The sequence below is a fragment of the Hoplias malabaricus genome, chromosome 4 (assembly GCF_029633855.1).
Source record: "Hoplias malabaricus isolate fHopMal1 chromosome 4, fHopMal1.hap1, whole genome shotgun sequence".
In the NCBI taxonomy this organism is placed as follows: Eukaryota; Metazoa; Chordata; class Actinopteri; order Characiformes; family Erythrinidae; genus Hoplias; species Hoplias malabaricus.
Window position 1 is genome coordinate 1,287,088 of NC_089803.1, and position 15,413 is coordinate 1,302,500.

General features: G+C 39.9%; 1 protein-coding gene across 1 annotated transcript in view; it reads left to right on the forward strand.

Annotated features, from left to right (window-relative positions):
* Positions 1-1,302: 1,302 nt before the first annotated feature.
* Positions 1,303-15,413, forward strand: part of LOC136694071 (zinc finger protein 850-like) — a 196,988-nt gene continuing 182,877 nt past the window's right edge. Inside the window, exons 1-2 of the mRNA XM_066667426.1 lie at positions 1,303-1,376; positions 4,572-5,779. Of these exons, the coding sequence (XP_066523523.1) occupies positions 4,681-5,779 (1,099 nt within the window). The 5' untranslated portion in view covers positions 1,303-1,376; positions 4,572-4,680. The remainder of the gene's footprint in view (positions 1,377-4,571; positions 5,780-15,413) is intronic.

The window sequence follows — 15,413 nt, forward strand, 5'->3', positions numbered from 1 at the left end:
CAGGTTAATAAAACACTTAACTTTGCAACATTATTCAATGTGTAAGTAAATACCACCATCTACTGGCAAAATGTTGCAACTTTAGTGAAAAGGTCAAGATGTTGTAGAATAACGTCTGTACAGGTAAATAAAATAAATTAAATAAACAAATAAAAAAACCAAAAGCAAACAAACAAAAAAATAAAACTCTGTAGACCTAAAAATATGCCGTCTGTACATGAAAAAACAACCTCTTTAGATGTAAAAACATGCTGTACACTCAAAACAATAGTTCTGTAGACATAAAAGAAACACCTCTCAATACAACAACACACACATACTTTTCGTCTGTACATGTCATATTTTTAGGTTACAGGCGTTAGGTTTAAGACGATTTTGGCCCCAAATGCATGCCATGCACGTTATTTTCCTGAGCACTGTATGGAATAACCACATGACTGAAAACAACCTATTGAAATGATGCTCTGGACTGAGGGCGCTGTCTCTGTGGGGACTGTCCAATAGGAGAGCAGCTGTTATGATTTTCTAACCAATCGTTTGAGAGGTGGCGGGCGTTGTGGTGTGTGTGTGTGTGTTAGTGATGGGAATGTCGGCTCTTTTTGGGGAGCCGGCTCTTTTGGCTCGGCTCTTCATAAAGAGACGGCTCTTTCGGCTCCTAAATGGCTCTTTGTTTTACCACTTATTTCCACTGGTACAGAACAATATTACCTACATTTTACATGACTATATGGACAAAATATCATTGTTCAATATTAAAAATAATAAATAGTGTTGCTATGGCCAATTGTTTTATGGCTTTCTTGTAATAACTCACTGATTGCACTCACACATTCAATTGTATAAATAACTGGATTTTTATTTAAACACCTTAATAAAAATCACTTGTAAACTCTGAAATACAGCCAATGGAACCAAAAAGGTCTGTATTACAAAATAGCTTATTAAATTAAATAATCATCCATTTCTGGGAAATAAAATAAACAAACACTCTGCAAAGTGCAAAACAGCAGCATTCAACGGTAGTGATTAAAACAACCAAACTGTCAACAAACATTTAACATTTTCTTCAGCTATTTTTTGGGAAGGCAGATTGTCATTCAGGAAAACCCAGTGTCTCAGCTCGGAGGGTTGGAGTTTGCTTGTTGTTCTCTGATTGGTTGAATGACAAGCCTTAGAAATAAATGGCTCGGTCTTAGACGGGAACCGGCTCTCATCGTTCACTTACAAGAGCCGGCTCTTTGAACCGGTTCGTTCGCGACCGACACATCACTAGTGTGTGTGTGTGTGAGAGAGAGAGAGAGAGAGAGAGAAGCAGAAGCAGAAGCAGAGCTGTGTGTTGGAGAGAAATCAAGTCCTGTTTTTTTTTTTTACTGAAGGTAAAGATGTGTTACACCCCGTTTATACCGTGTTTTACTGAAGATAAACGCGTTTAAGATATTTACACCCCGTTTATACCGTGTTTTACTGAAGATAAACGAGTTTAAGATATTTACACCTCGTTTATACCGTGTTTTACTGAAGATAAACGCGTTTAAGATATTTATACCCCGTTTATACCGTGTTTTACTGAAGATAAACGTGTTTAAGATATTTACACCCCGTTTATACCGTGTTTTACTGAAGATAAACGCGTTTAAGATATTTACACCTCGTTTATACCGTGTTTTACTGAAGATAAACGAGTTTAAGATATTTACACCCCGTTTATACCGTGTTTTACTGAAGATAAACGCGTTTAAGATATTTACACCCCGTTTATACCGTGTTTTACTGAAGATAAACGCGTTTAAGATATTTACACCTCGTTTATACCGTGTTTTACTGAAGATAAACGAGTTTAAGATATTTACACCCCGTTTATACCGTGTTTTACTGAAGATAAACGCGTTTAAGATATTTACACCCCGTTTATACCGTGTTTTACTGAAGATAAACGAGTTTAAGATATTTACACCTCGTTTATACCATACAAAAATCATACAGGTAATAACCAAGAGGTCCCTCTGTTTAATAACAGTGGAATGGTTTAGGCATTATGGGTACTTTCTGAGAAATCCATATCAGTAAATATGTAATATGACTTTATGAGAAAAATACACAGTGAAATTCTACCAAAATCATACAGATAATAGCCAAGAGGCCCCTCTGTTTAATGACGGTGGAATGGTTTAGGCATTATGGGTAATTTTTGAGAAATCCATATTGGTAATATTCAGTATGAGTTTATGAGAAAAGTACACAGTGAAATTGCACCAAAATCATACAGCTGATAGCCAAGGGGCCCCTCTGTTTAATGGCAGTGGAATGGTTTAGGCATTATGGGTAATTTTTGAGAAATCCATATTGGTAATATTCAGTATGTGTTTATGAGAAAAGTACACAGTGAAATTCTACCAAAATCATACAGGTAATAGCCTCGAGGTCCCTCTGTTTAATGACAGTGGAATGGTTTAGGCATTATGGGTAGTTTTTGAGAAATCCATATTGGAATGTATTCAGTATGACTTTATGAGAAAAGTATACAGTGAAATCTTAACAAAATCATACAGTTGGTAGACAAGATGCCCCTCTGTTTAATGACAGTAGAATGGTTTAGGCATTATGGGTAATTTTTGAGAAATCCTTATCAGTAAGTATGTAATATGAGTTTATGAGAAAAGTACACAGTGAAATTCTACCAAAATCATACAGTTAATAGCCAAGAGGCCCCTCTGTTTAATAACAGTGGAATGGTTTAGGCATTATGGGTACTTTCTGAGAAATCCATATCAGTAAATATGTAATATGACTTTATGAGAAAAATACACAGTGAAATTCTACCAAAATCATACAGTTAATAGCCAAGAGGCCCCTCTGTTTAATGACGGTGGAATGGTTTAGGCATTATGGGTAATTTTTGAGAAATCCATATTGGTAATATTCAGTATGTGTTTATGAGAAAAGTACACAGTGAAATTCTACCAAAATCATACAGGTAATAGCCTCGAGGTCCCTCTGTTTAATGACAGTGGAATGGTTTAGGCATTATGGGTAGTTTTTGAGAAATCCATATTGGTAGGTATTCAGTATAAATCCATGAGAATATTATACAGTGAGCTACCTCTGTTTAATGACAGTAAAATGTAATCTGTATTTCTACATGTCCACCAGGATTACTATTCAAAGCCAGTTAAGTGTTTATAGAAAAGTAAAAAAAAAAATACGTAAATGTATGAAATAATCAAAGCGTGTTTTGCCTCTTTAAAGTGATTTAAAACGAAATATATTCCTAATGGCTTGTTAACTTTAGCCCATTTAGTCCATTTTAGCATTGCGTGCATTTATTTAGTAACAGAGACATCGCTGCTCAAACGCGGGTTTCAGACTCTCTATCTGTCCCAAAGCCGATGTGGTGTTCTCCGCAATAAAAAACCGTAATGACGCGCCTATACGTGCATTCGGATTTGAAGCGCGGATGGCTTGACCGTCAGTTTCCAAAGTGCGCATAGCTTGACTCCAGTGTTTATACCGTGTTTTACTGAAGATAAACGCGTTTCAGATATTTACACCTCGTTTATACCGTGTTTTACTGAAGATAAACGTGTTTAAGATGTTTACACCCTGTTTGTACCGTGTTTTACTGAAGATAAACGCGTTCAAGATATTTACACCTCGTTTATACCGTGTTTTACTGAAGATAAACATGTTTAAAATATTTACACCTCGTTTATACCGTGTTTTACTGAAGATAAACGTGTTTAAGATGTTTACACCCTGTTTGTACCGTGTTTTACTGAACATAAACATGTTTAAGATATTTACACCTCGTTTATACCATGTATTACGGAAGATAAACGCGTTTAAGATATTTACACCCCGTTTATATCGTGTTTTATTGAAGATAAACGCGTTTAAGATACTTACACACCGTTTATACCGTGTTTTACTGAAGATACCTGGGCAATTAATCGAAATTCACATTTAGAATTTCTAACTTATCTATGTCAATTATATTGATTATTTTTATTCTGTTATGTCCCAACTGTGTGCTAATTTACTGTTTCTTTAAAACAACACTACCCAGCTGTAGTCACGTGATTCTGCCCCTATCTGCCATATGGACGCAACCTAAATGCCAAATCCGACCAAGTGACTCGGCCAGCTAGTGTGTGGTTTTGAACGTGCTGTGTTTTGAACATAATAAGTAAGTGTCGTAAGACGACACTGAACATAAGTTAAATGTAAACAAGCTCTCAGTGACATAAGAAAAAACTCCCATATTTAATACTGCAGCAAATTTGAGCACTGAACTGTGAGGGTCAAAAATACAAAGACAAAGTAATTGTTCATTAATTGTAATTGTGGTAAAATGTACAATTAATCGTGATATTGATTTGCACTTATATTGACCAGCCCTAGATGTTGCTCTATTTGTGCACCATGAGTTGTCAGCAGTGACTTATTTTTTGCTGTTTCAGTAGCAGTAGTTAAGGTGGAACTGACTACAAATTCAGTAGAATATTGGTCACCAACAGTGAGCCAGGGGAGAGAGAGTTTAACTAATTTATCTTTGTTTCTTTATTGTCTTCCAGGACAGAATACCATCTCTTTGGATACATTCTCTGGCTCCTGTTATTCACGACAGTTCCAGAGTTTTTCCACAGGTGCATCAAGAAATATTTCCAAGTGGAATATAACACAATGTTGAGATCAGGAGGGATTAAATGTGAGGATATGGAGGACAGAAGCTCCAGTTCTCAGAAAACGTCATTGGGCACTCCCCACACTCACACATCCAACAGGAAATCTCAGACAAGTAAACACAAACGGAAAACTTATGAATGTGGAGAGTGTGGGAAGAGTTTTACTCAGCAGAGTAATCTCCAAAGACACCAGCACTTTCACACAATAGAGAAACCATATCACTGTTCAGAGTGTGGGAAGAGTTGTACTCACCAGATCAGTCTCAAAACACATCAGCACATTCACACAGGAGAGAAACCGTATCACTGTTCAGAGTGTGGGAAGAGTTTTACTGTACAGGGTCATCTCAAAACACACCAGCGCATTCACACAGGAGAGAAACCGTATCACTGTTCAGAGTGTGGGAAGAGTTTTACTGAACAGGGTAATCTCAAAACACATCAGCGCATTCACACAGGAGAGAAACCGTATCACTGTTCAGAGTGTGGGAAGACTTTTACTCACCAGATCAGTCTCAAAACACATCAGCACATTCACACAGGAGAGAAACCGTATTACTGTTCAGAGTGTGGGAAGAGTTTTACTGAACAGGGTAATATCCAAAGACACCAGCGCATTCACACAGGAGAGAAACCGTATCACTGTTCAGAGTGTGGGAAGAGTTTTACTGAACAGGGTAATATCCAAAGACACCAGCGCATTCACACAGGAGAGAAACCGTATCACTGTTCAGAGTGTGGGAAGAGTTTTACTGTACAGGTTAATCTCCAAAGACACCAGCGCATTCACACAGGAGAGAAACCGTATCACTGTTCAGAGTGTGGGAAGACTTTTACTCACCAGATCAGTCTCAAAACACATCAGCACATTCACACAGGAGAGAAACCGTATCACTGTTCAGAGTGTGGGAAGAGTTTTACTGTACAAAGTAGTCTCCAAAGACACCAGTGCATTCACACCAGAGAGAAACCGTATCACTGTTCAGAGTGTGGGATGAGTTTTACTGTACAAAGTAGTCTCCAAAGACACCAGCGCATTCACACCGGAGAGAAACCGTATCACTGTTCAGAGTGTGGGAAGAGTTTTAATCATCAGAGTTCTGTCTGGAAACATCACTACGTTCACCCAGAACTAGAAAGGTTAGCACCGAGTGAGGGATTACCTTCAGAGATTGGGATTTAAATATTGTATTGGGTCAAATTCAATGTAAAAAATATCCTTAAAGCTGAATTGTGTAGTGCTTGGGAATTTGGAGACAGGTGATTGAACTGTGTGATACTAGATGCCATGGATTTTTTATGGAACTTTTATTTTTATTTTCAAGATGTGACCTCAGAATTAATTATTACGGGTCCTATTTACCCTCTCATTCACACTGTCATTGTTGTGTTTCACTGTGCTCCAAATAGAGACAATAAAACTCCCTATTGAGCTTCTACTGCACGTCTGCCCGCCATCATCACCATTTCTCCTTATTTCTTGGGCTGGACTGTATACCCTTGGAAGGGGAAAGATCAGTGTTGATGCAGCTACTAGTCGCACGGAGCACAGGAGTCATGGGGCTGTGCTACCAGGACCTCAGCACACATCCAGACAGACTGTTTTCCTCATTCTGATCGCCTTGAAGGGCATGCCTGCTTATCACTGCAGCAAGACAAGTGTGCCGTGAAAAAGCATTTATTATAACTAAGTTCAAAACCAGTCGAATTATAATGATTTGGTCTTTTTCCATATTGTATCGATGTCTATAGTAGAGTCACTCAGGTGATTATTACAGTGTTCTAAATACAAACATTATAATAATGTGTATCTTGCTCTAAAGATTCCCTTCTTATGATCTTCTGATGACTCTCACTGAAAATGAACATGAAGGATGGTATTCCCAGAATCCTCAGCAGTATCACATGACCACCTCCACTTATCTGAGATCTTTTCACTGTTCCAAATCTTCTGAATATCAGTCACCCCTGTTTCTCCTTCTCCTTTGGTTAAGATTGTTTAAGAGTATTGCCTTATCTGTGCATTCAGTGCTTTATTTATTGGTTCTATTTTTCTCTCTTTGGATTTGCCCCTAGGATCGGTTTGTATTTTTGGCTTGACTTCAGGCTTTCATGTTTATGCTTTTAGTTTGCCCTCTGTAGGATATTAAACTGTTTTTTAATCCACAAGTGTCACTCGAGTTATCTTTTGATATCATGGCTCTGTCCTAATCCTAGTGAGTTGTCCAACTAGAGAGGATTTTAAATCACAGTGAACGTGCTCATGACACGTGGGCACTCAGTTCTTAGACACCTCACTGTGCTCTCTACTGAAATATCTTACTCTGGCCAAATTTTAAGGCAGAACCCTTCCTCAGCCACAAAGTCAGTCCCAGGATGCAACGCCAGAACAACTCCCATCTCTTCTCCCAGACCAAAAGTAACTACAATCAGGATAAAAACAGGAAGATTAGACTTCACTGAAACGCTGAGGCGACGCTAGCCGCTGAGGAAAGTAAACACCGGTTTCATGTGGTGGGCGGGAACAATCCGTGACTCCATCAGTCTCTAACTACAGTGTCTCAATAATCTGCCTCATGAGGATAGTGTATGTAGTAAGTGCCTATCTAGGGAGCTCACTAGGCTTTGGAACAGAACCCTGGTGTCACATGAGTGGATGTGGATGGGAAAACTCCTTGGGGGTTGTCAGAGAATGGCCAAGGGCACTAAGCATTCATTCTGCACTGTTAGTTACAGACTGCAGCAGAAAACCAGTGAGAAACCCAGACTGTAGCATGAGTTTTAAAGGGTTTAAAGAATGAACCAGAACAAATACACCTCCCAGCACTAATTCAACTTTCTAACTATGAAGAGCATATGAAACTAGAGGTCTGCATTTCCAGGAGGAAACGCGAGATGTTGCGCCGCTGAAACCCCTGTCCCCCAATCCGCGTCTTTCCCGCTTAAAGCAAGGTCGGTGTTGACTGCTAAGCTGTTGGTAGTGGGATGTTAAGAGAGCACTCTTCCACAGCAGTTTGCATTGGACTCTATGGAGCTCCGTGGGCCGTGGATGGAAAACATTTTGAATTCCACCTTTAAAAATAATTCCACCTTAAGAAACCCACAATCGTATTGAGATGTCCACCTTTAAAAATGACAACGTGAAATAAAGCTTAAAATGTTGAAAAGACAGCCAGTATATTGTGAATGAGTTATTCTTAAAAAATTCCACCTTAAGAAACCCTGGATAATTAAGACATCCACCTTTAAAATTACCTTTAAAATGTTAGAGACTGCCTATGTCCTTCACACCTCTCCCCCTCAGTTTTTGCCTCTGCGTGCCGACCCGCTCTTAAAATACATTGAGCTCTATGGGAGTAAAACCCTTCCAAGTGTCAAACAAAAATTCATAACTCAAGAACAGTATTCACAAACGGCCTGAAACTTACAAGTTCGAGAAAGGGGAAATTTCTCTACCATTTTAATTTAAATGAAGTCTGTAGGTGAAAGTATAAGGAAGTTATGGTGAAATGTTCGGCAGAAAATTGAAAAAGAAAAAAAATTATTTCAATGCGTTCCTATGGGAGCGTACCCATCCTCTGAACAAATGCTTATAGCTCGGAAACATTTCCCCACGTCACTTAACCGTATATACCATTGTGACAAGGAGAGTCTGGGGATCAATATGGTATAAAAAATATGCAGATTAAGTGTGAATTGAACATTATGACGAGTTAAAAACAGGAGAAAAATTTAGAAACCACACTCTGAGCCGCTCTTAAAACACATTGAACTCTATGGGAGCCGAAACCGTCCCTAGTGCCGAACAAAAATTCATAACTCATCATCATCATCATTTTCTTCTCCGCTTCTCCATTTCAGGGTCGCGGTGGCAACAGGGCGAGCAAAGAAGCCCAGACGTCTCTGTCCCTTGCAACATCCACCAATTCCTCCTGGGGGATCCCAAGGCGTTCCCAGGACAGCCGGGAGATATAATCCCTCCAGCGTGTCCTGGGTCTACCCCGGGGCCTCCTTCCAGTTGGACGTGCCTGGTATACCTCCAGTGGGAGGCGTCCAGGAGGCATCCTGATCAAATGCCCAAACCACCTCAACTGACTTCTCTCAATGCGAAGGAGCAGCGACTCTACTCCGAGCTCCTCCCTAGTCACTGAGCTCCTCACCCGATCACGGAGAGTACGCCCAGCGACCCGTCGGAGAAAGCTCATTTCGGCCGCTTGTATCCGCGATCTTGTTCTTTCGGTCATTACCCAGAGCTCATGACCATAGGTGAGAGTGGGAATGTAGACTGACCGGTAAATTGAGAGCTTTGCTTTATGGCTCAGCTCTCTCTTCACCACAACGGTGCGGTACAGTGACCGCATTACTGCAGACGCTGCACCTATCCTACGGTCAATCTCACCATCCCTCTTCCCATCACTCGTGAACAAGAACCCGAGATACTTGAACTCCTTCACTTGGGGCAGGTTCTCACCCCTTACCTGAAGGGAGCATGCCATCTGTTTCCGGGAAAATTCATAACTCAAAAACCGTATTTTCAATAATCTTAAACTTTACAGATGCTAGAAAGGACAAGTTTCTCCACCATTTAAATTTAAATGAAGTGTCTAGGTGAAAGTATGAGGACGTTATGGCGAATTGTTTGGTTGAAAAGTGAATAAACGGTTTTCGGTCAGAGAACCTACAGTGTATGACATCACCCCACTCTAAGAGCCTCCCATCGAAATGAATGGAGGGATATTGAAAGAGGGATAGAAAGAGAAGGATAAGTGCAAGAGGTCCGAAAACTGAGGTGATGGGACCCGGTACGCCCGGGTCCGACTGTCTGAAATCCCGTGTCCGTAGCTTGAAAAATGACAGATTTAGAGTGCTTTGAAAATTAATTCCATAGAAATGACTGGGGAAAAATGGAGCGAAAAACGAGTGTAGCGGACGAACGAGTGCGAGTATTGGAAAGCTGTATACAAGCCCACATCGTTGCTATAGGACGCACGATTTCCAGGTGGAACAGAGTCAATAGCTCGACAACTGCGGGACTAGTTAAGCAGACAAGGAAACGCGGAATAATAATAAAAAAAAAAAATTGGATAACAATATATTGCGCGCTGCTGCTTAAAGCAGCAGGCGCAACATAAATATTGCATGCTGCTGCTGAAAGCAGGGTCAGTTATCAGTCTTTCACTTTATCGTTTGGTTCATTATAGAGTGGAGATTCACGGGTTGTGTTTGTAATTCTTACTCATATCTGGGTGTGAGAAAACGCTGTGGAAGACTAACGTTACCCACAGTCAGCTCTCTCTTTCCTGTTGGACCTACCAGTGAATTATCTTTCAGTCAGTTCCACTGTAGTTACATCACTGTTTATATTAAAGAACATTTAAACCATTCTACACTTTAATTTACAGAGATATCATCAGAATCCTAAAGGTAGTCATCATTATCTTTAACAAGTCATTTTTACTCCACTGTAAACACGGTGTGTTTCAGAGTAACTTCATGTTTGAGCAGCAAAAGTCTTAAAGGAGCAATATGTAATACCAAGCATTTAAAATCTGAACTAAAATACAGTTTCAAAACAGTGGAGAGAGCTGTCTGCCTCCTCCCCCTCCTCCACAGACGTGTAGCTGGAGCTGGTGCCAGTTTGAGGAAAACTGAACGAACAAGAGCCGAGTTTAACTTTGTACCGTAATCGCTAAGAAGAACGTGCCGTAATCAACACATTTACACAGAAGTGTTCGTTTCATTAAAACATCTACCTACGCAAGAAAAAGACAAAACAACAGACTCACAACAAACATTCAAAAAACAATTAAAAATGTATCTCTTTAAGCAAACTTTCAGCATCCACTAACATCCCTCCTTTCTCTTATTGTTTGTCTTGTATGTGTTTTATTTTCTGTAAAGCACCTTTGAGTTGTATGAAAAGCGCTATATAAAACAGATGTATTATTATTATTATTATTAGGTTGTTTGAAAAGTAGCAGCCAAAGCCTGAGGCCTAAGTGTTACCAAAGGTTAAAGGTCACTTAGGAAGGTTAAAGATTCATGGGATTCCCAAGCAAAGTTTGCGCACTTGAAAACAACCCATTTGAATAAGGTGACCCTAGGCCGAAAGGTCAGTGACTTGTGGCCACATAAAGGTCACATGTTATGAAAGTGGCACCTGGACCCAATGATAATATCTTCCCCTAACTCCTAACCAGGTTCATATTACAAAAGCGGACGTAGTACCCAAAGGTAATGTTTTCCCCTAACTCCTTCATGTTTAAGGCACAATGTGTAATTCCACCTTAACCGCCATTGAAACTAATGGACTACCGAACCATTCTGGAGGACCATGTGCATCCAATGGTTCAAACATTGTGTCCTGAAGGCGGTGCCGTGTATCAGGACGACAATGCACCAATACACACAGCAAGACTGGTGAAAGTCTGGTTTGATGAACATGAACGTGAAGTTGAACATCTCCCATGGCCTGCACAGTCACCAGATCTAAATATTATTGAGCCACTTTGGGGTGTGTTGGAGGAGTCAGGAAACGTTTTCACACACTCACACCTATGGACACTTTCGAGTCGCCAATCCACCTGCAACGTGTGTTTTTGGACTGTGGGAGGAAACCGGAGCACCCGGAGGAAACCCACATGGACACGGGGAGAACACACCAACTCCTCACAGACATTCACCCGCGTCAGACAGCGTGAATCGAACCCACAACCTCCAGGAGCTGTGTGACTGCGACACTACCTGCTGCGCCACCGTGCCACCCTCAACTTAAAACCAGTCATTTCATTCAACCTTCAACTCTAAACCAGCTCTGTATCCACTTCTGCCATATTTTGTCTGTGGTGCCTCTGGTTTTGTGTTTTGAAATTTGTCATTAACTTATATAAGTATAATGCTTTACTTTTATTATTATTATTATTATTATTATTAAAGTCTAAAGGGGGGGGGTTGAATATTTCCTCGACCAATCAGAGCACTCCTTGGGGCTCATTCATGAAACCTTCATAAAAATCAAGAGCAAACTGTGTGTAATATATGAGGAAATGAACTTCCCAAAACTTTCTGCCAGATTCATTGTTACGCTGCACTGTGTATGTTGTCTCTCTCTCTCTCTCTCTCTCTCTCTCTCTCTCGTGTTCTAGGTTCTGTTGTCCGTTCCAGTCCTTGTGTTTGTTCATCTGTCCAGAGTTCGTTCCACACTCCAGTCCATGTGTTCTGTCTGTGACTGTTTCCTGTACGTCATCTCAGCCGGAATCATACAGACAGTATGTTTAGCTGACAGTTAGTCAGTTGTGTTTGTGCTCTGTGCTTTTTATGACTTTGTTGTGTATTGAATTCTGTGTTTTTTTGGTTTTGACTTTGTGCTCATCCTACTTCCTTCAACTACGACTTTGTTTTGCCCCTTTTTGATTACTGACGTTAGATTTATATTTGTGAAGTATTCTTAACACTGTGTACATACAGGGGTTGGCCAATGAAACACCTGTCATTGTAGTGTGGGAGGTTTCATGGCTAAATTGGACCAGCCTGGTGGCCAATCTTCATTAACTGCACATTGCACCAGTAAGAGCAGAGTGTGAAGGGTTAATTAGCAGAGGGTAAGAGCACAGTTTTGCTCAAAATATTGCAATGCACACAACATACCAGAGTTCAAAAACGGACAAATTGTTGGTGCACGTCTTGCTGGTGCATCTGTGAGCAAGACAGCAAGTCTTTGTGATGTTTCAAGAGCCACAGTATCCAGGGTAATGTCAGCATACCACCAAGAAGGACCAAACACATCCAACAGGATTACATTAACTGCACTGTCAATGAAGAAAGAAGTGAGTGTTTATATATATGTATATATATATATATTCTCCATTGTCACACACAGGAAACCTCATTCGTTTAATAAATAACGCTAGTTAAATAAAGAAGCACATACAAAAGATTTATTTTAAGTGGTAGACAATAATGAAATATATGTTCTGGGTTTTAGCTCTTCTAAAACAACTTTACAGAACTTGATACCACACTGAATAGATCATCTCTCAAAACGGCAACGACTGAAAGCACAGCAGCACAGAGTCGTTTTCTTGCTGTTGTGCTTGCTTCATTATGTAGGAGAATATACAGTTCATTTGAATACATTTTAGCTGCATGAATATGTGCACTAATCCCAAGCGCTGAAAATGTGTAAATGAACAGTAGCCGGACAAGTTCATTTTTTATTGTTCACACTTCAGTAGTTATTAGGAAATTGATACACAACATGGATAACTCCTCAAAAGAAGACTCTGAATCTTGAGAGCGTTCGATGACCTGATGGACCCATGTTCAACATCACAAAATGAAAGAGAAGCTAGAGATTTCAAGGTGAGTGTATTTATATTATTGCACATAGGAACAGAAGTGTCACAGTAGAATGGCTTCAAATAAGTGACACCATGCTTTGTGCATGTCCAGGGCTTATTCTGAAATTCACAAATTAAAACGTTCACCAAGTGTCAAAGTAATTTATAACTTGGAACAAAGCTGTTTAATTGTGCATTAAATGGTAGCATTAGCATTGTTTATATATATCTTTAATAACCATTTACCATATAAAAATGGTCTGTAGTAATAACCTGTGCGGTTCAGGTGCAGCAGATGAAACTAAGTTAACGAGATTCCACTCATCAGGACACTTAAAGACCACCCAAACTTCCGGCATGGACACTGCTGGCAACACGTACGTCTGCAGTCACCTACGACCAAAACCAGCACAATTTACAAAACAAATTAATTTAAAAAATGAACTGTTGAATGGTTTTATATTTCAGTAGAAGGAAGTGTCCTTATAACGATGTGCATTGTGTCAGATGCAGTACAATTTTAACACTTACTTTGGAAAATACACTTACTTTGACCATACATTTTACCAAACGTCTTAAAACAGGACGACCAACAAAAACTGTGCAGCAACAGATAAGTTACTGTCTCTGACTTTACATCTACAGGGTAGTTGTCGTACATTCCGTATCCAAACTGTACATTTCATCATCTGAACCAACATCATCTTAAAACACCCCAATATGTCGACACTCTGATTCCACTCTGAGCAGGATTTTAATGTAGTGTCCATATTTTCTCTTCAGTGTTTTTCAGTCCTCATTCCAGTGCATGTTACACCTGAGATATTCTTCTGTTCAAACACAATGCTTTTGACAGGTTCAATGGATTTCAACCGTTCAGACCCTGTGGCTAGAAGTGTTTTAAAAACTATGGTGAGAGTGAGAGCATCTGTTCAAACCCTGTCATGAGCACAGATACACAAATGTGGAAATAAAATATCTGAGCTCATTAGAGAGTTTTCTACTGTTCATTCCTCAGCTCCACAGAATCTATAATAAACTGAGACAAGCAGAAAGCACTCTGGACTGGATTAGTTCACCACCACAGCAGGGAGTGCTGGTGGTGGTGACAACTCAAGACAACTCTGTCTCAACTTAAAACCAGTCATTTCATTCAACCTTCTACTCTAAACCAGCTCTGTATCCACTTCTGCCATGTTTCTGTCTGTGGTGCCTCTGGTTTTGTGTTTTGAAATTTGTCACCAACTTCTATATGTTTTATTATTATTATTATTATTAAAGTCTAAAGAAGGGGGACTGAAGATTTACTCGACCAATCAGAGCACTCCTTGGGGCTCATTCATGAAACATTCATGAAGTCATAAAAACAGGAGCAAACTATGTGTAATATACGAACCGGATTCAAAACAAACTTCCTAAACAAACTGAATGAAAATTGAATGCAATGATGTGGAGATGGCAAAGTCAATTTTTTATTCGTAATAGAACATAGATGACAGATCAAAAGTTTAATCTGAGTAAATGTAACATACAACATTTAAAGGAAAAACATGTTGATTCAAAATTTTACAGTGTCAACAAATCCCAAAAAAGTTGGGACAAGTAGCAATGGAACAAGGAAACTGGAAAATGGAAATTGAGCATATAACAAACAGCTGGAAGATCAATTAACAATAATTAGGTCAGTTAACAACATGATTGGGTATAAAAAGAGCTTCTCAGAGTGTCAGTGTCTCTCTGAAGCCAAGATGGTAAGAGGATCACCAATTCCACCATTGTTGGGCAGAAAGATAGTGCAGCGATACCAGAATGGTGTTACCCAGCGTAAAATAGCAAAGACTTGTAAGTTATCATCATCAACCGTGCATAACATCATCAAAAGATTCAGAGAATCTGGAACAGTTGCTGCGCGTAAGGGTCAAGGCCATAAAACTCTACTGGATGCTCGTGATCTCCGGGCCCTTAAACGTCACTGCACCTCAAACAGGAATGCCACTGTCAAGGAAATAACAGAATGGGCTCAGGAATACTTCCAGAAAGCATTGTCAGTGAACACAATCCACCGTGCCATCCGCCGTTGCCAGCTGAAACTCTACCGTGCAAAGAGGAAGCCATTTCTAAGCAAGCTCCACAAGCTCAGACGTTTGCACTGGGCCAGGGGTCTTTTAAAATGGAGTATGGCAAAATGGAAGTCTGTATGGACATGAATGGGAGAGCATTCCTATTTCTAAGCTTGAGAAGCTGGTCTCCTCTGTCCCCAGACGTCTGTTGAGTGTTGTAAGAAGAAGGGGGATGCCACACAGCGGTAAAAAATGGCCTTGTCCCAACTTTTTGGGGATTTGTTGATGCCATGAAATTTTGAAACAACATATTTTTCCCTTAAAATGATACA